This window comes from Coregonus lavaretus (genome assembly GCF_964263955.1).
Source record: "Coregonus lavaretus genome assembly, chromosome: 19".
NCBI classification, from domain to species: Eukaryota; Metazoa; Chordata; class Actinopteri; order Salmoniformes; family Salmonidae; genus Coregonus; species Coregonus lavaretus.
This window is the reverse complement of record NC_140006.1, coordinates 16,072,025-16,097,005: the sequence shown is the minus strand read 5'-3', so window position 1 is coordinate 16,097,005 and position 24,981 is coordinate 16,072,025. Positions and strand designations below refer to the sequence as shown.

Below are 24,981 nucleotides of genomic sequence, written 5' to 3'. Positions count from 1 at the left end.
GCAGTGGAAATGTTTTTGGGGGATTAAGTTCATTTTCATGGCAAAGAGGGACTTTGCAATGAATTGCAATTCATCTGGTCACTCTTAATGACATTCTGGAGTATATGCAAATTGCCATCATAAAAACTGAGGCAGCAGACTTTGTGAAAATTAGTATTTGTGTCATTCTCAAAACTTTTGACCATGACTGTAGGTGTCCTGGGGGGCAGGTAGTTTGCCCCCGGTGTTGCGTTGGGCAGACCGCACCACCCTCTGGAGAGCCCTGCGGTTGCGGGCGGTGCAGTTGCCGTACCAGGCGGTGATACAGCACGACAGGATGCTCTCAATTGTGCATCTGTAAAAGTTTATGAGGGTTTTAAGTGCCAAGCCAAATTTCTTCAGCCTCCTGAGGTTGAAGAGGCGCTGTTGCGCCTTCTTCACCACACTGTCTGTGTGGGTGGACCATTTCAGATCGTCAGTGATGTGTATGCCGAGGAACTTGAAGCTTTCTACCTTCTCCACTGTGGTCCCGTCGATGTGGATAGGGGCGTGCTCCATCTGCTGTTTCCTGAAGTCCACGATCAGCTCCTTTGTTTCGTTGACGTTGAGTGAGAGGTTATTTTCCTGTCACCACACTCCCAGGGCCCTCACCTCCTCCCTGTAGGCTGTCTCGTCATTGTTGGTAATCAGGCCTACTATTGTTGTGTCGTCTGCAAACTTGATGATTGAGTTTGTGTCTGATGTGTTGTTCTTTTTTTGTTCTGAGAGTCTGTATTATTTTAGGGTTGCCCAATACTGAAGGCGCAGATTCTGGTTCTCTATGTTTTTGGCTGGATAGAGTCCTATGTTTTTTTCTTATTGATTTGCAATCATTATCAAACCATTTTATCATGTCTTTTTTTGATTGTTTTTTGGTCTCTTTGAAATTGGATAAGGATGCCAATTTGTCAAAATGTTGTTTATGTTTTGTACAGACAAATTTACAACTTCCTTATTGTTATGATATGTGTGGGCCATAAATGTATCTAGGAGGGATTTAATTTAGGATTGACAATTACTTTCTGGTAGTTTTCCATGCTATTCTTAGTCCATCTATAGGACCGATTGGTCTTGTGTAATTTACTGGTCTCTTCCCCCTTTTGGTTGTTTCCGCCCTTTTTAGATATCTCTTCGACTTCCTCTCTGTAAACACCAGGGGTGCTAAACTCATTCCATGGAGGGCCTTGTGACTGTGGGTTTTTGGTTTTTCCTTTCAATGACAGACAACCAGGTGAGGGGAGTTCTTTACTAATTAGTGACCTTAATTCATCAGTCAAGTACAACGGAGGAGCGTCTACCCCCATACACTCCACTCTGGAATGAGTTTGACATGTGGTTTATATGGACCAACATCACATATTTTTGTTTGTTTCTGCCCTTTTCAGATATATATTTTTTATTTCACCTTTATTTAACCAGGTAAGCCAGTTGAGAACAAGTTCTCATTTACCTGACCTGGCCAAGATAAAGCAAAGCAGTGCGATAAAAACAACAACAACACAGAGTTACATATTGACTGTACGTTGTGTTTATCCCATAACATAATAGAAAATCTATATACAGTGTGTGCAAATGTAGTAAGTTATGGAGGTAAGGCAATAAATAGGCCATAGTGCAAAATAATTACAATTTAGTATTAACACTGGGATGATAGATGTGCAGAAGATGATGTGCAAATAGAGATACTGAGGTGCAAATGAGCAAAATAAATAACAATATGGGGATGAGGTAATTGGGTGGGCTGTGTACAGATGCAGTGATCGGTAAGCTGCTCGGACATCTGACGCTTAAAGTTAGTGAGGGAGATAAGAGTCTCCAGCTTCAGAGATTTTTGCAGTTCGTTCCAGTCATTGGCAGCAGAGAACTGGAAGGAATGGTGGCCAAAGGAGGTGTTGGCTTTGGGGTTGACCAGTGAGATATACCTGCTGGAGCGCAGGTGACCAATGAGCTAAGATAAGGCGGGGATTTGCCTAGCAGTGATTTATAGATGACCTGGAGCCAGTGGGATTGGCGACGAATATGTAGTGAGGGCCAGCCAACGAGAGTGTACAGGTCACAATGGTGGGTAGTATATGGGGCTTTGGTGACAAAACGGATGGCACTGTGATAGACTACATCCAATTTGCTGAGTAGAGTGTTGGAGACTATTTTGTAAATGACATCGCCGAAGTCAAGGATCGGTAGGATAGTCAGTTTTACGAGGGCATGTTTGGCAGCATGAGTGAAGGAGGCTTTGTTGCGAAATAGGAAGCCGATTGGAGATGCTTAATGTGAGTCTGGAAGGAGAGTTTACGGTCTAACCAGACACCTAGGTATTTGTAGTTGTCCACATATTCTAAGTCAGACCCGCTGAGAGTAGTGATTCTAGTCAGGCGGGCGGGTGCAAGCAGCGTTCGATTGAAGAGCATGCATTTAGTTTTACTAGCATTTAAGAGCAGTTAGAGGCTACGGAAGCAGTGCTGTATGACATTGAAGCTTGTTTGGAGGTTTGTTAACACAGTGTCCAATGAAGGGCCAGATGTATACAAAATGGTGTCGTCTGCGTAGAGGTGGATCTGAGAGTCACCAGCAGCAAGAGCTACATCATTGATATACACAGAGAATAGAGTCGGCCCGAGAATTGAACCCTGTGGCACCACCATAGAGACTGCCAGAGGTCCAGACAACAGGCCCTCCGATTTGACACATTGAACTCTATCTGAGAAGTAGTTGGTGAACCAGGCGAGGCAGTCATTTGAGAAACCAAGGCTATTTAGTCTACCAATAAGAATGCGGTGATTGACAGAGTCAAAAGCCTTGGCCAGGTCGATGAAGACGGCTGCACAGTACTGTCTTTTATCGATCGCGGTTATAATATCATTTAGGACCTTGAGCGTGGCTGAGGTGCACCCATGACCAGCTCGGAAACCAGATTGCATAGCAGAGAAGGTATGGTGGGATTCGAAATGGTCGGTGATCTGTTTGTTAACTTGGCTTTCAAATGCTTTCGAAAGGCAGGGCAGGATGGATATAGGTCTGTAACAGTTTGGATCTAGAGTGTCACCCCCTTTGAAGAGGGGGATGACCGCGGCAGCTTTCCAATCTCTGGGGATCTCAGACGATACGAAAGAGAGGTTGAACAGGCTAGTAATAGGGGTTGCGACAATTTCGGCGGCTAATTTTAGAAAGGGTCCAGATTGTCTAGCCCAGCTGATTTGTAGGGGTCCAGATTTTGCAGCTCTTTCAGAACATCAGCTATCTGAATGTGGGTGAAGGAGAAGCGGGGGGGGGGGGGGGGGGGGCATGGGCAAGTTGCAGCGGAGGGTGCAGAGCTTGTGGCCGGGGTAGGGGTAGCCAGGTGGAAAGCATGGCCAGCCGTAGCAAAATGCTTGTTGAAATTTTCGATTACCGTAGATTTATCGGTAGTGACAGTGTTTCCTAGCCTCAGTGCAGTGGGCAGCTGGGAGGAGGTGCTCTTATTCTCCATGGACTTTACAGTGTCCCAAAACGTTTTGGAGTTAGTGCTACAGGATGCACATTTCTGTTTGAAAAAGCTAGCCTTTGCCTTCCTAACTGATTGTGTATATTGGTTCCTGACTTGCCTGAAAAGTTGCATATCGCGGGGGCTGTCCGATGCTAATGCAGTACGCCACAGGATGTTTTTGTGCTGGTCAAGGGCAGTCAAGTCTGGGGTGAACCAGGGGCTATATCTATTCTTAGTTCTGAATTGTTTTATGGGGCATGCTTATTTAAGATGGAGAGGAAAGCACTTTTAAAGAACAACCAGGCATCCTCTACTGACGGAATGAGGTCAATATCCATCCAGGATACCCGGGCCAGGTTAATTAGAAAGGCCTGCTCGCTGAAGTGTTTTAGGGAGCGTTTGACGGTGATGAGGGGTGGTTGTTTGACCGCGGACCCATTACATATGCAGGCAATGAGGCAGTGATCGCTGAGATCCTGGTTGAAGACAGCGGAGGTGTATTTAGAGGGTAAATTAGTCAGGATGATATCTATGAGGTTGCCCATGTTAACGGCTTTAGGGTTGTACCTGGTAGGTTCCTTGATGTGAGATTGAGGGCATCTAGTTTAGATTGTAGGACGGCCGGGGTGTTAAGCATAACCCAGTTTAGGTCACCAAGCAATACGAACTCTGAGGATAGATGGGGGGCAATCAATTCACATATGGTGTCCAGGGCACAGCTGGGGGCTGAGGGGGGGCTGTAACAAGTGGCAACAGTGAGAGACTTATTTCTGGAAAGGTGGATTTTTAGAACTGTTTGGGCACAGACCTTGATAGTATGATAGAGCTCAGAAATATCTTCCTCACTGTTTATACCAACATCACATGTGCACCACCACTCAGTGTGCACAGGGAGCAGCAAATACATTTTCACCTTATCCAAAAAAATGGCAGACATTGGATGAATATAAAATGTTAACATCTTCGGCTGAGTGATGGTGAAAAAAAAATCGTCCTCAGCGACAATTATTTCATTAATTCAATGGTTGTTAAGTGCTCAAACTGTGATGACTAAAGTGTCTTATTAGGAATTTTCAAATCTGACTTCTCTATGTGTCCATGTATTGAAATTGTCTTTCTGGGCCGGCAATCAGAAGTACAGAAGCAAAACTGCAGTACAGAAGCAAAACTGTAGGATCAGTAGAAACCGTGCTTCTAGACCGGAACCCTGCCCCATTGGCTGCGAACTGGCAGGTCAGGTTCGAGAATGGTGTGCGCGCCTGTTCATGAGCTTCTTGTCTAGGTGGCGCATGCCGACTCGCAGATCCTTTAACATAAGAACAGAGTAATTTAATGAGCAATTCAGGTAGTTTATAGATGAAATACGCAGCGCCAAGCACACGACCGTGAATAAACCGGATATTTATTCACGCTGTCAGAGGAACTAGCTCGCTACTTAGCAATAAAAAGGTAAGTGTCTAATAGACTGAACCAGCACGTTAGCAAGACATATTGGCAAAACGTATCAATTATTGAATTTCAGTAGTAAGCTATAGTAATATTGGAATAAAGTATTCTAAATGACTCATTATTCCAAGTTCGTAATGTATACCCATTCTTCAATTACTACATATGTCATACTGCATCAGACTTCTGTTACACATTGTAATATTACACTCAACAGTCCACAATGTCATCATCACCATCAGCTATCTTTCTGTCCACGGACGTGTATAGCCCTGAATGAAATGCAGTGTCTAAAGTCAAAACTATGGGAGTAATGCTTCTGGTGGAAATTATCCCTCCAAAGATTAACTACTGAAAATCCAAGACTGGTAGTCTCGTAGGTACAGTAGCTATACAATACTTCACAAGTATTCGGCTCATGATAAAACCACATGGTCATGTAGACGATGTTGACTGAATAAGGAAGTTTTAAGAATGCAGATCAGGGAGCTTTAAATTGATCCTGTCTCTGAAATTTGGACTCAAATCTGAGTGCAAGGCATTCCATGGCTTTGAATCAGGGCAGAATCCACAGACCACAGTATGCCCATTACTGTGATGATTATATCCTCCATGTTATGTGAACCCTATTGCCCATCATCCATTGAAGACTGTTTGCTTTTTAGCATTATTGAATGCGATTAATGTTCTATGCATTTGTACCATAGTATTTCCACAGTATCAAGCGCTCCACATCCATGTTGCTTAGCAACTGAGTACTCTACTCATGCATGTCAACATTTGAAATAAATTTGTTCCAAAACACCTTTGCCTTCTCTATTCAACACTCAGTATGTCAGACGCTCAGTAGTTGGTTTCAGAAATACAATTGCCAGTTTCCAGATAACCTCTTGATACATCCTACTTAATGTTGTGAAATCTGTTAGGAATGTATTGTAATGTTTTTTAAATGTATAACTGCCTTAATTTACCTGGACCCCAGGAAGAGTATGGGGATTCATAATAAATACAAATGAACACACACTTCATGCAAGTAGTGAATGTGTTCACTTCATGACAGACCTCAGATTTCTTCATAAACCTAAACTCTTTTATTTGATTATTGTATTTTTCCTTATCCATGTCTCCATCTCACCATTTTCTTTTTCCTCTAGCTGGAATGGAGAACAAAACAAATGGATCAGTGGAAGCCAAACTGTAAGTCTAGAGTCTAGGGGTTGTTCTTGTGAGGCTGTAGATGAGGGATAAGATTGTGCCGTCCTCCTATACCCATTTTCATGTTCTGTCCACTTTTTCTAGTGTGGTGGAGAATGGCCAGCTGCCGGACCCTGCAGACTGGGCATTCACTGATGTCGTCAACTATTTCAAAGCTGCAGGTTTTGAAGAGCAGGCTACTGCTTTCCAGGACCAGGTAAAGGAACAGAGTCATTTACTAACCTTGCAAGTTGCGCTTTGTTCTTCCCTCTCGTTCTCGTGGGTAAGCGCTTCCCAATCCCTTCTACTTGTTATTCTCGTAGGAAATCGATGGCAAGTCTCTGCTTCTGATGACTCGGAATGATGTCCTGACTGGCCTGTCTATCAAACTGGGGCCAGCACTGAAGATCTACGAGTACCACGTGAAACCACTTCAAACTCAGCACCTGAAGAGTAATGCTAATGCATCATAGCATCACTGCATACTCCTCAATGTGTAACAAGATAATCATGAGGCAGGACGGCCAGAGCAGTCCGAAGACATTTATAGACCCTAGAGGACAGTGGAGGATGACATAGCTTAGAAAACTCTTGCGTGGTTGCATCTTGCATCCTTATGAAAATGAAATGTTTATTTTACTTAAACCGTTAACAGATGCCAAATGATTTGAGCCTTTCCGTCCTTTTACAAAGACGGTGATCAGTTTCTTGGTATTTAACTTGAGTGGTATCAGTTTATGAAATGAAACAAATACTTTAATTCTTTGAGGTCTTGGACATCATAAGAACATTTTACAGGTCTTAAAAAGTACAGGTTTCATATTTTCTTTCTAAGAGTTAGTCTCAAAGCAAATCAAGCACCTGAAGCAGATTCAACTGAATGGGTTATTTAATAGTGGACGATCCTTTTCAGATGGATGCAAAGGTGCACTAGATGTCTGATTGATCCATCTTCTACCCTTGTCCCATTGATATGATCAGTATATACCAAACTATCGAACAGTTTGATGCCAGCTAAGGCTGGATGGTAATTAGTTGGAGGAAATGTACGTTTGAACTATACTTCCTGTTCCTCCATTACTGCCATTTTCTTTTCCTAATAAGACACTATTTCACTTGATCAAAGCTGTATATATGAGAACTATGCACGTCAATGGTCAATTTAAGCACGGGGGATATAGGTTGATGAATGTGTTCTTTGATTTCCTTAATTATTTTATCTTAAAATGGCATTTTACTTTTGTGTTTGATGTGGATGTTTTTATCATGCATATCAACAGTGGCATGCTGCTTCCTTTTGTATTGTAAAGGTGCTCTGTTCGCATTTTGCTGTTATAAAACTACTTGCATCTTAAGTAATGATTTGAGATGTACCACTGTCAGTCTTACCCAAGAACGATTAGCAAAACACAATCATGTAGAGAAAGAAGTGTTAATTTCTAAATACAAAAAGTCAAGAACAATGATGAATAAAATAGAATCATAGAAAAGGCACAATAATTTACTTGAAAACCACACTGTGCCATGAAAAATAAACCCGTCTCATCGTATCCTCTAAGGTGGTTGGCTGAAAATAGATGGCAAGTCTTCCTGACATGTTCTACACTTCATAAGATTCGGTGGCAGTGGATTGCCGTTGGCAATGAGGAGCAGTGTTGAGGTCAACTTTTTCCCTGTAGCATCAAAACGAAGGCCTGCGAGACAGGAAAATACAGAGGTACAGAGACACTGCGATACTTGCACATTAAAGAAACAGGTATTTATCTGTAATGCAATCAAAGACTAGCATGGCATAGAGAATCTTTCACTTTAGTGTGGCTTACAGGCCAATCAAGGCAAGAATCTCAATTGCATACGCCCCGCGTCCTCCTTCTCAAAACCCATTGGCTGAGAAAGCAAGAGGTCTTACCCTCTGACCTTGCTACCCAGACTCCTTGCTCCACCCAAACGCTCCACCCATGGACGTTAGTTAATTCTCCGCAATGAATCTGGATCTGAGTACCTCCCTGACCTTTCACCGAATGCAAACACATTCGGGGCTGTCTGATTGGTCCAGAAACCGATGGGTTAGGCCAGAGCCAGAACACATGTGGGTAAAGCGGTGGTTTGAAAAATCTTTTTTTTTGTCATTTCGCGGACACTCTTATCCAGAGCGACATACAGTTAGTGAGTGCATACATTTTCATAATAGTCTTTGATACTTTGATTGGTTAGAGACAATTCAATCGCTAATTACTTTCGTACAATGCCCTTCGTCACCATAAATGACTTAAATGATGGCAGTCTCAGACTAAAGTATGTAGCAAACGACGACAGAGCAGAAAAATTGTGTAAGTCGTCAGGCTACCTCCAACAATCGCCTTCAATGGGTTTTGAGAAGGTGAGGAGAGAGGACACGAGGAGTATGCAATTTATATTCTCCCAAGGACTACATACACCAAACCCATGGAGGTTTTGACAAGAGAAGAGGTACTCACCAAAGAATGCTGCGGTCTGTCTGTCCTATGGGTCGTTCTCACAAGAAGGAGCACACCTTCTGTGGTCTGAAGGGGTTTGTGCTGGAGGAGACCCCGGTGAGCAGGGGGTCATGGAGGGCATTCTGCATGCAGAACTGCTGAAGGTCTGCAGCTGCCTGGGATACCTGAAAAGACAATCCAGTATTATAGCTGTGAAAAGGAAGCTCTAGCGGTTGCAACTTATTGCACTCCTAACTAGCTAGACTCCTACAAGTCTGTAAATATCCTCAAATGGGTGTTGTCAATATTTTTTACCTTTATTTAACTAGGCAAGTCAGTTAAGAACAAATTCTTATTTACAATGACAGCCTACCAAAAAGGGACAAAAACGTATATATGACCAAACACACATCACAACAAGAGACAACAACACTACATAAAGAGAGACCTACAGTGCCTTGCAAAAGTATTCACCCCCTTGGCGTTTTTCCTATTTTGTTGCATTACAACCTGTAATTTAAATGGATTTTTATTTGGATTTCATGTAATGGACATACACAAAATAGTCCAAATTGGTGAAATGAAAAAAAATTACTTGTTTCAAAAAATTCAAAAAATAAATAAATGAAAAGTGGTGCGTGCTTATGTATTCACCCCCTTTGCTATGAAGCTCCTAAATAAGATCTGGCGCAACCATTTAAATTCAGAAGTCACATAATTAGTTAAATAAAGTACACCTGTGTGCAATCTAAGTGCCACATTATCTCAGTATATATACAGTGGGGAGAACAAGTATTTGATACACTGCCGATTTTGCAGGTTTTCCTACTTACAAAGCATGTAGAGGTCTGTAATTGTTATCATAGGTACACTTAAACTGTGAGAGACGGAATCTAAAATAAAAATCCAGAAAATCACATTGTATGATTTTTAAGTAATTAATTTGCATTTTATTGCATGACATAAGTATTTGATCACCTACCAACCAGTAAGAATTCCGGCTCTCACAGACCTGTTAGTTTTTCTTTAAGAAGCCCTCCTGTTCTCCACTCATTACCTGTATTAACTGCACCTGTTTGAACTCGTTACCTGTATAAAAGACACCTGTCCACACACAATCAAACAGACTCCAACCTCTCCACAATGTCCAAGACCAGAGAGCTGTGTAAGGACATCAGGGATAAAATTGTAGACCTGCACAAGGCTGGGATGGGCTACAGGACAATAGGCAAGCAGCTTGGTGAGAAGGCAACAACTGTTGGCGCAATTATTAGAAAATGGAAGAAGTTCAAGATGACGGTCAATCACCCTCGGTCTGGGGCTCCATGCAAGATCTCACCTCGTGGGGCATCAATGATCATGAGGAAGGTGAGGGATCAGCCCAGAACTACACAGCAGGACCTGGTCAATGACCTGAAGAGAGCTGGGACCACAGTCTCAAAGAAAACAATTAGTAACACACCACGCCATCATGGATTAAAATCCTGCAGCGCACGCAAGGTCCCCCTGCTCAAGCCAGCGCATGTCCAGGCCCGTCTGAAGTTTGCCAATGACCATCTGGATGATCCAGATGAGGAATGGGAGAAGGTCATGTGGTCTGATGAGACAAAAATAGAGCTTTTTGGTCTAAACTCCACTCGCTGTGTTTGGAGGAAGAAGAAGGATGAGTACAACCCCAAGAACACCATCCCAACCGTGAAGCATGGAGGTGGAAACATCATTCTTTGGGGATTCTTTTCTGCAAAGGGGACAGGACGACTGCACTGTATTGAGGGGAGGATGGATGGGGCCATGTATCGCGAGATCTTGGCCAACAACCTCCTTCCCTCAGTAAGAGCATTGAAGATGGGTCGTGGCTGGGTCTTCCAGCATGACAATGACCCGAAACACACAGCCAGGGCAACTAAGGAGTGGCTCCGTAAGAAGCGTCTCAAGGTCCTGGAGTGGCCTAGCCAGTCTCCAGACCTGAACCCAATAGAAAATCTTTGGAGGGAGCCGAAAGTCCGTATTTCCCAGCTACAGCCCCGAAACCTGAAGGATCTGGAGAAGGTCTGTATGGAGGAGTGGGCCAAAATCCCTGCTGCAGTGTGTGCAAACCTGGTCAAGACCTACAGGAAACGTATGATCTCTGTAATTGCAAACAAAGGTTTCTGTACCAAATATTAAGTTCTGCTTTTCTGATGTATCAAATACTTATGTCATGCAATTAAATGTAAATTCATTACTTAATCATACAATGGGATTTTCTGGATTTTTGTTTTAGATTCCGTCTCTCACAGTTGAAGTGTACCTATGATAAAAATTACAGACCTCTACATGCTTTGTAAGTAGGAAAACCTGCAAAATCGCCAGTGTATCAAATACTTGTTCTCCCCACTGTACACCTGTTCTGAGCACTATTAAATCCATTATTAAAAAATGGAAAGAATATGGCACCACAACAAACCTGCCAAGAGAGGGCCGCCCACCAAAATTCACAGACCAGGCAAGGAGGGCATTAATCAGAGAGGCAACAACGAGACCAAAGTTAACCCTGAAGGAGCTGCAAAGCTCCACAGCGGAGATTGGAATATCTGTCCATAGCACCACTTTAAGCCGTACACTCCAAAGAGTCAGCAGAAAAAGCCATTGCTTAAAGAAAAAAATAAGCAAACACGTTTGGTGTTCCCCAAAAGGCATGTGGGAGATTCCCCAAACAAATGGAAGAAGGTACTCTGGTCAGATGAGACTAAAATTGAGCTTTATGGCCATCAAGGAAAATGCTATGTCTGGCGCAAACCCAACACCTCTCATCACCCCAAGAACACCATCCCCACAGTGAAGCATGGTGGTGGCAGCATCATGCTGTGGGGATGTTTTTCCCCATCGGCAGGGACTGGGAAACTGGTCAGAATTGAAGGAATGATGATGGCGCTAAATACAGGGAAATTCTTGAGGGAAACCTGTTTCAGTCTTCCAAAGATTTGAGACTGGGATGGAGGTTCACCTTCCAGCAGGACAATGACCCTATGCATACTGCTAAAGCAACACTCAAGTGGTTTAAGGGGAAACATTTAAATATCTTGCAATGGCCTAGACAAAGCCAGACCTCAATCCAATTGAGAATATGTGGTATGATTTAAAGATTGCTGTACACCAGCAGATGTGCCAACCTTATAGAGACATACCCCAATATACTTGCTGCAAACGGTGGCTCTACAAAGTATAGACTTTGGGGGGGGGGGGGGGGGGGGGGTCAATAGTTATGCACGCTCAAGTTTCTATTTTTTTGTCTTATTTCTTGTTTGTTTCACACACAAAAAATATTTTGCATCTTCAAAGTGGTAGACATGTGTAAATCAAATGATACAAACCCCCAAAAAATCAATTTTAATTCCAGGTTGTAAGGCAACAAAATAGGAAAAATTTCAAGGGGGGTGAATACTTTCGCAAGGCACTGTAAGACAACATAGCATGGCAGCAGCACAGCATGGTAGCAGCACAAGACATGGTACAAACATACAATAATATGGTGTGAACACAGTATGGTGTGTAGGCCGTCATTGTAAATAAGAATAAAGGTTAAATTAAAAAAAACAGATCCTTGAATTAACGTTAGGCTTTTCCTGCTGTTCAATGACTGTTGGGAATAATTATCCTGGGGCGTTATGCCACACAGGCACACTCAATCTCGGCCATTAGCCTCTAGACCCATTAACTAACAATTTAATTGGAGATAATTTAGCAGATTAGGTTTTCATGGCTATATCTCCATTTGTGTGCCTAGACTCCACGCCCTTAGCGCTAGCAAGCTACTGATGCTAGCGGACCAGTTTCCTGGGCATGTTTACCAAATAGATTTACGTGTGAAATATATTATTACCTTCACTCTGTTTATGCTCGCTTCCAAACGTAGCTGCTGGACAACTTTCTTCATCGCAACGAGGTTTGATGGCCCAGACATCTTTACTATTTTCTAGAAATGAAGCGATGGGCTGTTAGCTCGACGAACGCGCAGACAAAGCACCGATGATCACACATCCGGTTGTGACTCTTTTGCGCAGTCGCAGCGTGGCACAGTAAGCGACCGCACCTCCTGTTATAAACCGCTAGGGGGCGCCAAGCACAAAATGTTGGAAAATTGATAGAAACAAAAACAATACGTTTATTGCAATTTCAGAGCAGCATTTATGATAGCACTTAAAATGTTAAACATTTATAATAAAGTTCTCATTAAAATATTCATGTTCTATCTGGCGTGAAACATTCCCATGGATAGTCAGTAGCCTATTGATAGCTTTTCCCAAATTGGAAAATATCTGTAGTGATATGGAACCCCAATTTCAGGTTTGGCTGCCACTTGGCTAAAGCTTAGAGACTTGGAGATGCTTTGCTTAATAAAAATCTATATAGAAGAGAAATAAAAAACATTGGCATGTCCAATAAAGTGCTCTCTGATTGAATCAAGTTTTGGTGAATGACAATGTGCCACTGTTCAGTATTATTAGTCCGTGATCAAGCAACATGAGTTGCACAAAAATAGGTCTCCGTGGCATCCTGAGGCAGTGGTGGTGTTGAAACATGGGTCATGTTCATTAGGGCACGCAACAGAAAATGTTTTGCAACAGGAAGAAAAAAAATGAGTGCATCTTATTGGACAAATCCAGATATTCTTTCCCTGTTTCAGTCCATTGTCTTCTGTTTGGTGCCTAATTAACAACGCCATGGATTGTCATCTGAGTTGTCGGTTGAGTCCACAGTAATATAATGGTACTGGAGTGCGTCTTCAGGTGAGGCTGTTTTCCTCTGACCCTAACGAGAAGATACTGCAACATTCTCCACCTCCCTGTCTGTGCTTTGACCTGACCGGAGTGTCTTCTCTACTGTGGATGGTGTTGGACTCCTGCCAGCTCCCTCATTTTGAACTGCCTACGGAAGAGGAGCTTAGGGATTGATAGAGAACAAACAAGCGTTAACCACAGTTTGTTTGAGAGAACTTAAGTTAGTGAGGATCAATGATACCGATTTGATTGGATTTGAGACTATTATCTAATGTAGGAATCAAAATTAAAAAAGGGATTTATCTCACAAAACCATAATGACTACCAAATATCACCCTGACTGATGACTACTACAGTAAGCTGGTATAGAGCGAAGTAACTAGTAAACTGTACCTCCTGTCTGGTATGAGGCATAATGTGCGGTAGAGATCAGCTGTGGAGGGCATGCCAGCGTCAGATGCAGATTTAGGAGTCGAGAACGCAGTGTGCGTCCGGGATTTGGTCAGCATGGCAGGGGTGGAGGGGATACTCATCTCTGGTTCACTACCTAGAGGGGAACAGGGACTGTGACCAACCACTCAAAACACCATATGATTCACAAAAGATCATTCGTGTGGGTTTTTTGTGGCGATGCCGTATTAAACAGTCTGCTGCCCATCTTCCAATGCAATATTTTCTACACAAATTTCCAAACAGAATCAGCAATATTCATTTTCCATTAATCCCGATCTGGATTAGCAATACGAATTGTTGCTATGGCAATCATCATGACTTACTGATTGATAAGGCACGAGGAGTTTCTGACGTGGAATGTCTTTTACGGTCCACGAACGGAGTCATGTTCAAGAACTGATTCTTGAGCCACGAGGCACGGTCTTCCTCAAAAGCCCTTTTCTGTCAAAACACAAAGGAAAAAGGGGTAAGACGCAGTTAAGTGACAACTTAACAAAATATAACAGTTCCAACTCGAGAACTTGCCAAAAACAAAATGGATACCTCATGACCGAGGCGAATGGCAGCGTCAGTAAAGTTCTTTCTCTCCCTCTCAAAGTTCCTCCTCTGCTCGTCAAAGAGCCTCCACTCCTCTTTAAGACGCTCCTTCTCCTCCAGAGTGTAGCAGTCATTCAGCAGAGCGGCAGTCTCGTCATCATAGCAGGGAGAGTTGAGCTGCTGCTACGCACACAAGGAAAGGGAAACGGATATAACACTTGACTGAGTAACTCCTGTAAGGGTCAAATTCAAGGCAATAACAACAGATGTACTGTAGATCAAATCAAATGTCACATGCGCCAAATACAACTGGTGTATACTTTACCATAATAAAAATAAAATAGTAACACAAAAGGAATAAAATAAAATACACAAGAATGGAGCTACATACAGGGAGTACCAGTACCAGATCAATGTGCAGAGGTAAGATGTATTTGAGGTAGATATGTACATGAAGGCAGATACTTGTAGCTCGGTTTGAAAAGAGAGTCTTGTGTTGCGTTGTGGGTCTAACTAACCTGTAGGAGTTGCTGTTGGGTCTGGATAAAGTCTTTACACTGCTGGACCTCCAGTCTCATCCTCTCCATCTCCTCCTCTTGGATCTGTCTGGGGACCAGCTCTTTACCAGCACACTGCTGGCTCTGCTGCACCAGGGAGGCTGGGAGGTGGATGATACAACACATTATGATCAATGGTGGAGAAGAAAGCTCCCTGTGACATATAGAATGTCTTGGTAGCAGAGTAGTTTAAAATGCAGTTGTACTGGTAGTGATTTTATGGCAGTCAGCCATAAATGGATTATTTCATTTGCCTTCATGTAACACCAGTTGATGACCAGAGAAAGCCAGTGATGACTACTAGGGGAGTTACAGATTGTCTACTTCCATGATAATATGCATGATATGTGTTGGTACCCTGGCTGTCCAGTCTCTCCATGTGGCTCTTTAGTCTCCTCCACTGCTGTCGGATGCTATTGGTCAGCTTCTCCCGGGCGTGCTCACAGGACTGGTCCCTAGCATGATCACATGACTGATCCAGGGTCTCCCTACTGCAGTCACCAACCTCCTCCTCCCTGTCTGGGCTGGCCTGAAAGCACAACGATAGGCATGATCACTCCTCTACTCTCCACTATGTTTATAGCGAAATGTCAATTCCATACTATGTCAAACGCTTTGAGATTTTGTGAATGGCTCTGCATAGACATGATTCATGATTAACATTTGCAGGAGTATTTTTTAAAATACATTTATCTAATCCATCTATTACCACGTAAAAATAACTATGTAGACTATTGCTACGGTGTCTCAGATAGGACAATCCATCAATTTACCCGTTCCAGGCTGTCTTCCACACGGTCTCCTCTGGAGCTGGAGCAGGATTTCCTAGGACTAGGACTCAGAATGGACACCATCTCCTTCTTCATCTGCTGCAGCACCTTCTTTAGCTCAGCGTTCTCCAGCATCAGGGCCCTCTGACGACCCTCGTAGTCACTCAGCAGGGATTTGTACATCTCCCCCTCATGTCTACAATCATGGCAAATAAACACATACTCGTCAAAGTGGGATCTCCAAAGCTATGTAGGATTTGTTGCATCAAGAGTTGATGAAAGCACCCAAAACAGACATGGTTCAGTTAGATGAGTATTGCTACCTGGCCTCCACCTTTCCAGTCTTCCATTGGCTTCTCTTCCCATCAGCCCGTCCCAAGTAGTTCAATACATCAATCGCTAGTAGAGATAAAGGGAGGAAAAATGGGAATGAGGGACATGCTATATAGGCCTACATCATTTTCAGTGTTCTCAGTAAAAAATAATAAAAGAGGACACTTGGTTGCAAACATATTCACATTTCCAACAACCTTTGGAATAAGGAGGAGGAAACAATTGTCTTGAGATCATGCTCCAGCACCCCTACCTAGTTTCTTATCCCTCTTGTCCACCAGTAGCTGGTTGAGGCGTTCTTTGAGCTTGGCGCTCTCCCTCTCCTTCCTCTTGGCGTCATGGCTGTACTGAGAGGCTCTGCTGGCGATGATGCTCTGGAGCTTCTGCACCTGGGGTGTGTTCAGTAGGGAGAAAACGTTTTGAAACTGGGATGTCCTACCTGAATCTATCCAATAAGAACACAAGAGTTTTGTTTTCGCTTACAAAATGTTTTGCTATGGTGTGCACTACTGAGCAAGATGCTGGTTAAGACTCACACACTCAAAACTACATTTCCCATGGATGCTTGCAGCTACGTAAGCACATCACTCAATGATTAACAATTTTACCTCATCTTTTTCTGTTTTCAGGCAGTTCTGCAGAGTCTTGTTTTTGAGTTGCAGCTGCCTTTCTGCCTCGTGCAGTATTGACTTCTCTCTTTTGTAGAGCTCCAGCTGATCCTTTGGACAATTACATACTTTCTGTACATGTTACATCAACACAGTTTTGCATACGCAATATGTGCTCACCTTGACGACAAGGTCATAACAATAGCATGTTGTATTCTAAGCAGTAAGCACCTTTCAGGACACCCTCAAACCTCAACTTAGCTCCCCAAGCTAGTATTTACTGACATTTTGCACCCTGCCTGGAAAACGATCTATGGGGAAGACTGCCTCACTGACCTTGAGTCTGGAGTTGGTAATCTGCAGGTGTTCCAGGGCGCTGGAGCACTTCAGCTGCTCGGTCTCCTGCTCCTGCAGGCTGCGCTGGCTTCGGTGGTGCATCTGGAGCAGCTCATACATGACGTTCAGGGCTGGCACCGTGTTCAGCCCCCCGCTTCCCTCTGGTGAACTGGACTCAATACAGGCAGAGGAGAACCCCAGAGACTCCATCTCCTGTACAAGCCCCAAAAGAGGGCAGACAAATGGGTTAGCAGCATACAGTGAAAATTAAACTAGATCAATGAATAATCATTGAGCAACTTCAGATACACAAAACCACAAATCAAGCAGTAAAATAAGCATCAAGTACATAAACAAGTAGCACATTACACAAAGCCACTCAGAGTATTGAAAGAGTATGGATTTTTCCAAATGTAGCCTAAGTAATATTAATTTCAGTACCTGATTGATGTATGAGGTACACTGGGGAACATTCTCCTCAGTGCAGAAGGCACTTAACACATTGTAAGAACTCTTGGACAGTGTCATGGTGGAGGAGTGCATTGTAGGAAGGTTGTTATGATGCCTCGAGGGGGACATCGTCATTCTTGATATGCTGGAGATCTCATGGTTTCCTAAACACAGCAGGGAAATAGAGATAACAACCAATTGATAAATCACAAGTTGACAGGCAGCTATGAGGCAAAAAAATTAAAAAGTGCACAAAAATAGGGCTAGATCCCACACCATCTAACAAAAATCCATTTAAAAACAAAAAATTGTCTATTTTGTCCCCGGGTCCCCATTTGAATTAAATTACCTATTGATGGCTCTATGGTTGCTGTCGTCCACCAGTCTCCCATGTCAACACAGCGTCAGGACACTTGGGAGGTCATCCGCGAGATGACAGACAGACCGACCGGAGGCTGCACTCACTGGAACAGAATCCTGAAATAGAGCATCAAGTCAGTGACATAAGACTCCAATGCAGGATAATCTGGGTCGATTCTTCACTAACGCCATGCGGAATTAAACGCAATCTGTGTGTTGTGCCATCATGGGACGGGTTGGGGGTGGGTAGGGCTTTCAGGCCTTGGCTGTTACACTGGATTGTTGTAGAGTGATACTTTGAGCTTGAGTAAAGATAGTTTGCATGTTAACTTTAACTAGGCTGTCTGTGGCTGTATGCCAGAGGATGGCTTTTAGACACCCACACAGAGAGGCCACTGACTGCGGTGTGTGAAAGGTTTAATTAACAATGTCAGTGGCATTGAATTCAAAATGCTTAGTTTGAGAAAAATGGCTTTAACAGAGGCAACTGCAGACTCGCACTTAATTGTTCCCTTTGACTCTATAATATGATCCTTAAGATTTTCCTGGTGAAACAAGCTCAACCACATTCTACACTCTCGCCACTCCCCTTTAAATAGGTAACAGTACAGTTCTCGACAAACTCTGTTTAAACATACATTGTGCATTGTAGACTTAAGTATAGTAGTATCGACTTGTGACGGCCGGCCGCCCAACAACCTGCCCGCTTGACCCTATCCCCTCCTCTCTTCTCCAGACCATTTCCGGAGACCTTCTCCCTTACCTCACCTCGCTCATCAACTCATCCTTGACCACTGGCTATGTCCCTTCTGTCTTCAAGAGAGCGAGAGTTGCACCCCTTCTCAAAAAACCTACACTCGATCCCTCCGATGTCAACAACTACAGACCAGTATCCCTTCTTTCTTTTCTCTCCAAAACGCTTGAGCGTACCGTCTTTAGCCAACTCTCTTGTTATCTCTCTCAGAATGACCTTCTTGATCCAAACCAGTCAGGTTTCAAGACTGGTCATTCAACTGAGACTGCTCTTCTCTGTGTCACGGAGGCTCGCCGCACTGCTAAAGCTAACTCTCTCTCCTCTGCTCTCATTCTTCTAGACCTATCTGCTGCCTTTGATACTGTGAACCATCAGATCCTCTCCACCCTCTCCGAGTTGGGCATCTCCGGCGCGGCTCACTCTTGGATTGTGTCCTACCAAGTGGCGTGGCGAGAATCTGTCTCTGCACCACATGCTCTCACCACTGGTGTACCCCAGTTCTAGGCCCTCTCCTATTCTCTCTATACACCAAGTCACTTGGCTCTGTCATATCCTCACATGGTCTCTCCTATCATTGCTACGCAGACGACACACAATTAATCTTCTCCTTTCCCGTTCTGATAACCAGGTGGCGAATCGCATCTCTGCATGTCTGGCAGACATATCAGTGTGGATGACGGATCACCACCTCAAGCTGAACCTCGGCAAGACGGAGCTGCTCTTCCTCCCGGGGAAGGACTGCCCGCTCCATGATCTCGCCATCACGGTTGACAACTCCGTTGTGTCCTCCTCCCAGAGTGCAAAGAACCTTGGCGTGACCCTGGACAACACCCTGTCGTTCTCCACTAACATCAAAGCGGTGACCCGATCCTGTAGGTTCATGCTCTACAACATTTGCAGAGTACGACCCTACCTTACACAGGAAGCGGCAAAGGTCCTAATCCAGGCACTTGTCATCTCCCGTCTGGATTACTGCAACTCGCTGTTGGCTGGGCTCCCTGCCTGTGCCATTAAACCCCTACAACTCATCCAGAACGCTGCAGCCTGTCTGGTGTTCAACCTTCCCAAGTTCTCTCACGTCACCCCGCTCCTCCGCACACTCCACTGGCTTCCAGTTGAAGCCCGCATCTGCTACAAGACCATGGTGCTTGCCTACGGAGCTGTGAGGGGAACGGCACCTCCGTACCTTCAGGCTCTGATCAGTCCCTACACCCAAACGAGGGCATTGCGTTCATCCACCTCTGGCCTGCTGGTCCCCCTACCTCTGCAGAAGCACAGTTCCCGCTCAGCCCAGTCAAAACTGTTCACTGCTCTGGCACCCCAATGGTGGAACAAGCTGCCTCACGACGCCAGGACAGCGGAGTCACTTAACACCTTCCGGAGACACTTGAAACCCCACCTCTTTAAGGAATACCTGGGATAAGATAAAAGTAATCCTTCTACCCTCCCCCTACCCCACCCCCAAAAATAATACAAATAAAACTGATATAGAAAAAATGGGATATATTGTAAAGTGGTTGTCCCTCTGGCTATCATAAGGTGAATGCACCAATTTGTAAGTCGCTCTGGATAAGAGCGTCTGCTAAATGACGAAAATGTAAATGTAAATCTAGACCTGAGTGTCTCAATTGCCTTGGGCAACACGTGATACCACCACAGAAGAAGGTAAGTCGAGCCACAGTGGCAACAGCCATGTAAGAAAGCAGTGGGAAAACACCTTCTAAGGCGCCCTTATCCACTGACCCAGGCTGCATCTTATGTACACTGATACTCACTCCCATTTAACCAAAGATACTGGTTTCCTCTTTTGTCTGATTTAACTTTGCCCTATGTCACACTGGAGGCAAAGTTACCACATCCACTGTGCCTCCATCTAAATCCAAGAAGAGCAACCAACTAGCTAGCTAACAAGAAGCAAACATTTTAGCTAGTGTTGACATTATCATTGGGTGAATACACAGTCAACACACTTAGGCACATTTTCATACAGTATTTAACGCAGTGTTTTACCCAAAAGGCTCAGACTTTTCTGTTTCCATCTATGGGGACAAAGCCAGGCCAATGGTACTTTTCAGATGGCATTTACATAACACTGGCTAACTGTGAACTTTAACACCTTCTCACAAAGCGACTGCTTTGATTATGCATAGATTATTGATTCTGATTGGTCCTCTGTAGCTCAATTGGTAGAGCATGGCGCTTGTAACACCAGGGTAGTGGGTTCGATACACGGGACCACCCATATGTAAAAATGTATGCACACATGACTGTAAGTCCTCACTGTCAGCCCTAGCTATGAAGAAATAATTTCCCTAGTATAACATAAGGGTGTGTATATACAAGTATAACACTGGTATTACAGTCGAAAAGCAGTAGCTATAACATTCCTACTGTTTGCTTCTTCTTATCATCTGCAACTGAGTCAAATAAACAAATGGGGCTCATTTGAAAACGTAGTCACAAATGTAGTTACAAGCCAAGTTAAAGTTAGCTAGCAAACGTCAGCTGTCTAACGTTAACTAGTCACTATTTTTAGCTACTATTAATCTGTTCTTGAACTGGTTTACCTACAGTTACTTTACCTAGCCAGATAGAAAGCTGCTAGCTCCTGCAGTAGCTAGCTAACTCCGTTTTGATGAAACGTTGGTTGTATAATAGCTATGTGTGTATAAAGTTAACTAGCTAACGAAGCTAGCAAGGCCATGGCTGAATAGTGGATACTCACTTGACTTGATTAGCCTGCCTTAGTGCCTGCACAGGCAACTCTATGCGAATCCGAGAATGCTAGCGTAGCATACAATGTCGTCTCTGTCTAGTTCTTGACAGTGAATGCCAAGCCACTTGAATGATTCTGCTCACATTGACTCACTGTGGCCCAGTTGATCCCACATTCACAAAGTTTTTTTTAAAACGTTTTTTTTTAAAAAGTGGACCTCTTTCTGGCTTCAAAATAAACACCACGGTCATTGGCGAATGCGTTGTCAAGCAATCAGTATCAGTCCGCTGTATTGGATCATGCGCTGACCATTGACGGACTATTTATGCAAAATAAAGAAGTCAGGTGCATTGTAGTTCTTTTCTAATGTGATTTACACCCACACAAGTGGGTCGCTAGTGTTTTATGTTAATGTAGGCTCTAGTGCAGGGCCGACCAAACTCGGGCCCGCGGTTCAGTTTGGCCGCCAGTTTCCCAAAAAATATCATTTTAATTTTTAGGAACTTAGTCTGGGTGTCAATTTACTGTTGAGATTTAGAAAATTAGAATACACAAGGTGCACTTTCGAAATTTGGTAGTGCATCTGCAGTTTTCCACTTCTTATGTCAGTCACTGATTGCCACTCAATGAGCCCATGTCAGCTAACATTATTTAGATCACTAGGTAAGAGTCTAGCCAGCTCTCTAAACCTTGTAGTAGGCTAATCATCACCAAATTACTGACCAGGCATGCAGGGCATGTGCCCAGGGGCCCCCATTGATGTTGTTAGTCACTCTATCTAATATGAACATATATGAATTGCAGGAAATTAGCTTTAAAACTGCAGAAGTTTCTCACCACCCCATAGCAAAATGTGTAAAATGGCAGGAAATTAGCTTTAAAACTGCCAAAAAAATATGAACCTCATGGCAGAATGAGTAGAATTGCATGAAATTCGTTTTAAAACCGCAACATTTTCTCTATACCACATGGCAAAATGTGTAGGATTGCAGAAAATGTACTTTAACTGGTAGTGCTGGTAGAGCACGGCGCTTGTAACGCCAAGGTAGTGGGTTCGATCCCCGGGACCACCCATACACAAAAAAAAAAATGTATGCACGCATGACTGTAAGTCGCTTTGGATAAAAGCGTCTGCTAAATGGCATATTATTATTATTATTATTTTAAAAAGTATCCACTGCCAAGAGGAGGGGGGGACACCAAACCAAATGTCGCTTAGGGCCGCATAAAGGCTAGAGGCGCTTATGCCTGATGAGCTCTGATGTTTTTCTCAACTTTCCAATGCATTTTAGTGACTTACTGCTGCAAAGACAAATTGTTAAACCTTTCCCATAGTCAAGTGATTTGAAACATATTCAAAAAGTAAATGTTAAGTGAAAAAAATGAAAAGTGAAAGAAACTAGAAAGTTCGAACTGCATAAACCTATTTGAACTTGGCGCTAGAAGGTGTAGTATGGTCTAGGCTAGTCTAGAGAGCAATAATACCACGCAAGCAAAAAAACAACACTATCAGACATCTTAAATCGTGGTCCTCTGTAGCTCAGCTGGTAGAGCACAGCACTTGTAACGCCAAGGTAGTGGGTTCGATCCCCGGGACCACCCATACACCACAAAAAAAAAAAAGATGTCACATCATTTATTATAGTAATTTGTCTGATGATCATAATACATGTATTTGATGTGTTCAGACTCAATCTTGGTAAAATAGTATTATTCTATAATTGATGTATTCAAATAGCTACAGTTTTCTTAAAAACGAATTCAGAAGTGTTAGATAGAACCTTATTGCTGAACCCAGATTGACATTTCAGAGCCATAAGGTTATACTGTATCTGAGATTGCTCCCCCTTAAAAAAACGGATTTACAAATGTCTCAGGATTTTGATACTCTGCCATTTAGGTACCTTTAAGGTGAGGACCTTAATGGGTTATGAAAGAAGAATTCACTACAAAACAGTTCTGAGATCTGGGATGTGAAAATGTTGATAATCATTATCTCAGAACTTTGCATTGCGTATTCAGAACCTTATTGTCCCAAGGTCACGATTTCTAAATACATAATGTCTATTTGTTTGGCCCGCGGCCCACCACTCAGATTATATTTTGGCACACCAAGCCCAAAAGTTTGAGAAGACCTGCTCTAGTGTAATTGTGTTTCCATCTGGAGTGTGACACTAAAGACTTGGGGCGAGCACAATCAACAACCTCTGCATCATTCAAGACAGTTGCTTTGTGATAAGGTTTTGAAGTTCACAGTTAGCCATGGTTATGTAAATGCAATCTGAAAAGTACCCAAGTCTGGGCATGTCTGCCGGAGCCATGGCCCAGTGAGACACGGGTGCCGGCCCACATAGATGGAAACAGAAAAATCTGTTTTTTGGGTAAAACACCAGGATAAATCCTAACTGGAAACTCGCCATTAGCCCACTGATTTAGCCTACCTATGAGTGATATGAGTGAATGCACGCATTTCCTCTACTACAGTGGGGAAACAAGTATTTAGTCAGCCACCAATTGTGCAAGTTCTCCCACTTAAAAAGATGAGAGAGGCCTGTAATTTTCATCATAGGTACACGTCAACTATGACAGACAAATTGAGAAAAAAAATCCAGAAAATCACATTGTAGGATTTTTAATGAATTTATTTGCAAATTATGGTGGAAAATAAGTATTTGGTCACCTACAAACAAGCAAGATTTCTGGCTCTCACAGACCTGTAACTTCTTCTTTAAGAGGCTCCTCTGTCCTCCACTCGTTACCTGTATTAATGGCACCTGTTTGAACTTGTTATCAGTATAAAAGACACCTGTCCACAACCTCAAACAGTCACACTCCAAACTCCACTATGGCCAAGACCAAAGAGCTGTCAAAGGACACCAGAAACTAAATTGTAGACCTGCACCAGGCTGGGAAGACTGAATCTGCAATAGGTAAGCAGCTTGGTTTGAAGAAATCAACTGTGGGAGCAATTATTAGGAAATGGAAGACATACAAGACCACTGATAATCTCCCTCGATCTGGGGCTCCACGCAAGATCTCACCCCATGGGGTCAAAATGATCACAAGAACGGTGAGCAAAAATCCCAGAACCACACGGGGGGACCTAGTGAATGACCTGCAGAGAGCTGGGACCAAAGTAACAAAGCCTACCATCAGTAACACACTACGCCGCCAGGGACTCAAATCCTGCAGTGCCAGATGTGTCCCCCTGCTTAAGCCAGTACATGTCCAGGCCCGTCTGAAGTTTGCTAGAGTGCATTTGGATGATCCAGAAGAGGATTGGGAGAATGTCATATGGTCAGATGAAACCAAAATATAACTTTTTGGTAAAAACTCAACTCGTCGTGTTTGGAGGACAAAGAATGCTGAGTTGCATCCAAAGAACACCATACCTACTGTGAAGCATGGGGGTGGAAACATCATGCTTTGGGGCTGTTTTTCTGCAAAGGGACCAGGACGACTGATCCGTGTAAAGGAAAGAATGAATGGGGCCATGTATCGTGAGATTTTGAGTGAAAACATCCTTCCATCAGCAAGGGCATTGAAGATTAAAAGTGGCTGGGTCTTTCAGCATGACAATGATCCCAAACACACCGCCCGGGCAACGAAGGAGTGGCTTCGTAAGAAGCATTTCAAGGTCCTGGACTGGCCTAGCCAGTCTCCAGATCTCAACCCCATAGAAAATCTTTGGAGGGAGTTGAAAGTCTGTGTTGCCCAGTGACAGCCCCAAAACATCACTGCTCTAGAGGAGATCTGCATGGAGGAATGGG

The 24,981-nt window shown here is 43.5% G+C and overlaps 3 protein-coding genes across 4 annotated transcripts; 1 reads left to right on the top strand and 2 right to left on the bottom strand.

Moving 5' to 3' along the window:
- Positions 1–4,709: 4,709 nt before the first annotated feature.
- Positions 4,710–7,476, top strand: LOC311146173 (sterile alpha motif domain-containing protein 13-like). Its single transcript, XM_084182665.1, has 4 exons — positions 4,710–4,930; positions 6,082–6,124; positions 6,227–6,338; positions 6,445–7,476. The coding sequence occupies exons 2-4, from the start codon at positions 6,087–6,089 to the stop codon at positions 6,592–6,594; spliced, it is 300 nt and encodes a 99-aa protein (XP_084038791.1). The 5' UTR covers positions 4,710–4,930; positions 6,082–6,086; the 3' UTR covers positions 6,595–7,476.
- LOC311146174 (guanine nucleotide-binding protein G(I)/G(S)/G(O) subunit gamma-5) lies at positions 6,713–12,594 on the bottom strand. Its single transcript, XM_084182666.1, has 3 exons — positions 12,440–12,594; positions 8,599–8,762; positions 6,713–7,815 (listed from the first exon to the last, which is right to left on the bottom strand). Exons 1-2 carry the CDS (start codon positions 12,518–12,520, stop codon positions 8,637–8,639), a joined length of 207 nt encoding a protein of 68 aa, XP_084038792.1. The 5' UTR covers positions 12,521–12,594; the 3' UTR covers positions 6,713–7,815; positions 8,599–8,636.
- Positions 12,595–12,699: 105 nt separating this feature from the next.
- On the bottom strand, positions 12,700–21,497 carry LOC311146164 (afadin- and alpha-actinin-binding protein-like). 2 transcript variants are annotated; one of them, XM_084182655.1, is made up of 14 exons: positions 21,221–21,478; positions 17,731–17,858; positions 17,373–17,545; positions 16,932–17,144; positions 16,596–16,706; positions 16,241–16,376; positions 15,978–16,053; positions 15,658–15,850; positions 15,242–15,413; positions 14,846–14,985; positions 14,334–14,510; positions 14,114–14,231; positions 13,731–13,884; positions 12,700–13,499 (listed from the first exon to the last, which is right to left on the bottom strand). In XM_084182655.1, the coding sequence occupies exons 2-14, from the start codon at positions 17,771–17,773 to the stop codon at positions 13,472–13,474; spliced, it is 1,734 nt and encodes a 577-aa protein (XP_084038781.1). In that variant the 5' UTR covers positions 17,774–17,858; positions 21,221–21,478; the 3' UTR covers positions 12,700–13,471. The 2 variants fall into 2 exon arrangements, with proteins under 2 accessions (XP_084038781.1, XP_084038780.1); XM_084182654.1 differs by having other exon boundaries at positions 12,703–13,499; positions 16,596–16,727; positions 21,221–21,497.
- Positions 21,498–24,981: the final 3,484 nt, after the last annotated feature.

Excerpts from the sequence above, each read along its gene's own strand:
- LOC311146173 (XM_084182665.1), top strand. The coding sequence starts at position 6,087 with ATGGAGAACAAAACAAATGGATCAGTGGAAGCCAAACT. Across the intron at positions 6,125-6,226 it reads GGATCAGTGGAAGCCAAACT|TGTGGTGGAGAATGGCCAGC; the intron begins GTAAGTCTAGAG and ends CACTTTTTCTAG. Across the intron at positions 6,339-6,444 it reads CTACTGCTTTCCAGGACCAG|GAAATCGATGGCAAGTCTCT; the intron begins GTAAAGGAACAG and ends TTATTCTCGTAG.
- LOC311146174 (XM_084182666.1), bottom strand. The coding sequence starts at position 12,520 with ATGTCTGGGCCATCAAACCTCGTTGCGATGAAGAAAGTTGTCCAGCAG. Across the intron at positions 8,763-12,439 it reads CGAGCATAAACAGAGTGAAG|GTATCCCAGGCAGCTGCAGA; the intron begins GTAATAATATAT and ends TTGTCTTTTCAG.
- LOC311146164 (XM_084182654.1), bottom strand. The coding sequence starts at position 17,773 with ATGGGAGACTGGTGGACGACAGCAACCATAGAGCCATCAATAG. Across the intron at positions 16,054-16,240 it reads CAAGAGGGATAAGAAACTAG|CGATTGATGTATTGAACTAC; the intron begins GTAGGGGTGCTG and ends TATCTCTACTAG. Across the intron at positions 14,232-14,333 it reads CCATTCGCCTCGGTCATGAG|AAAAGGGCTTTTGAGGAAGA; the intron begins GTATCCATTTTG and ends GTGTTTTGACAG.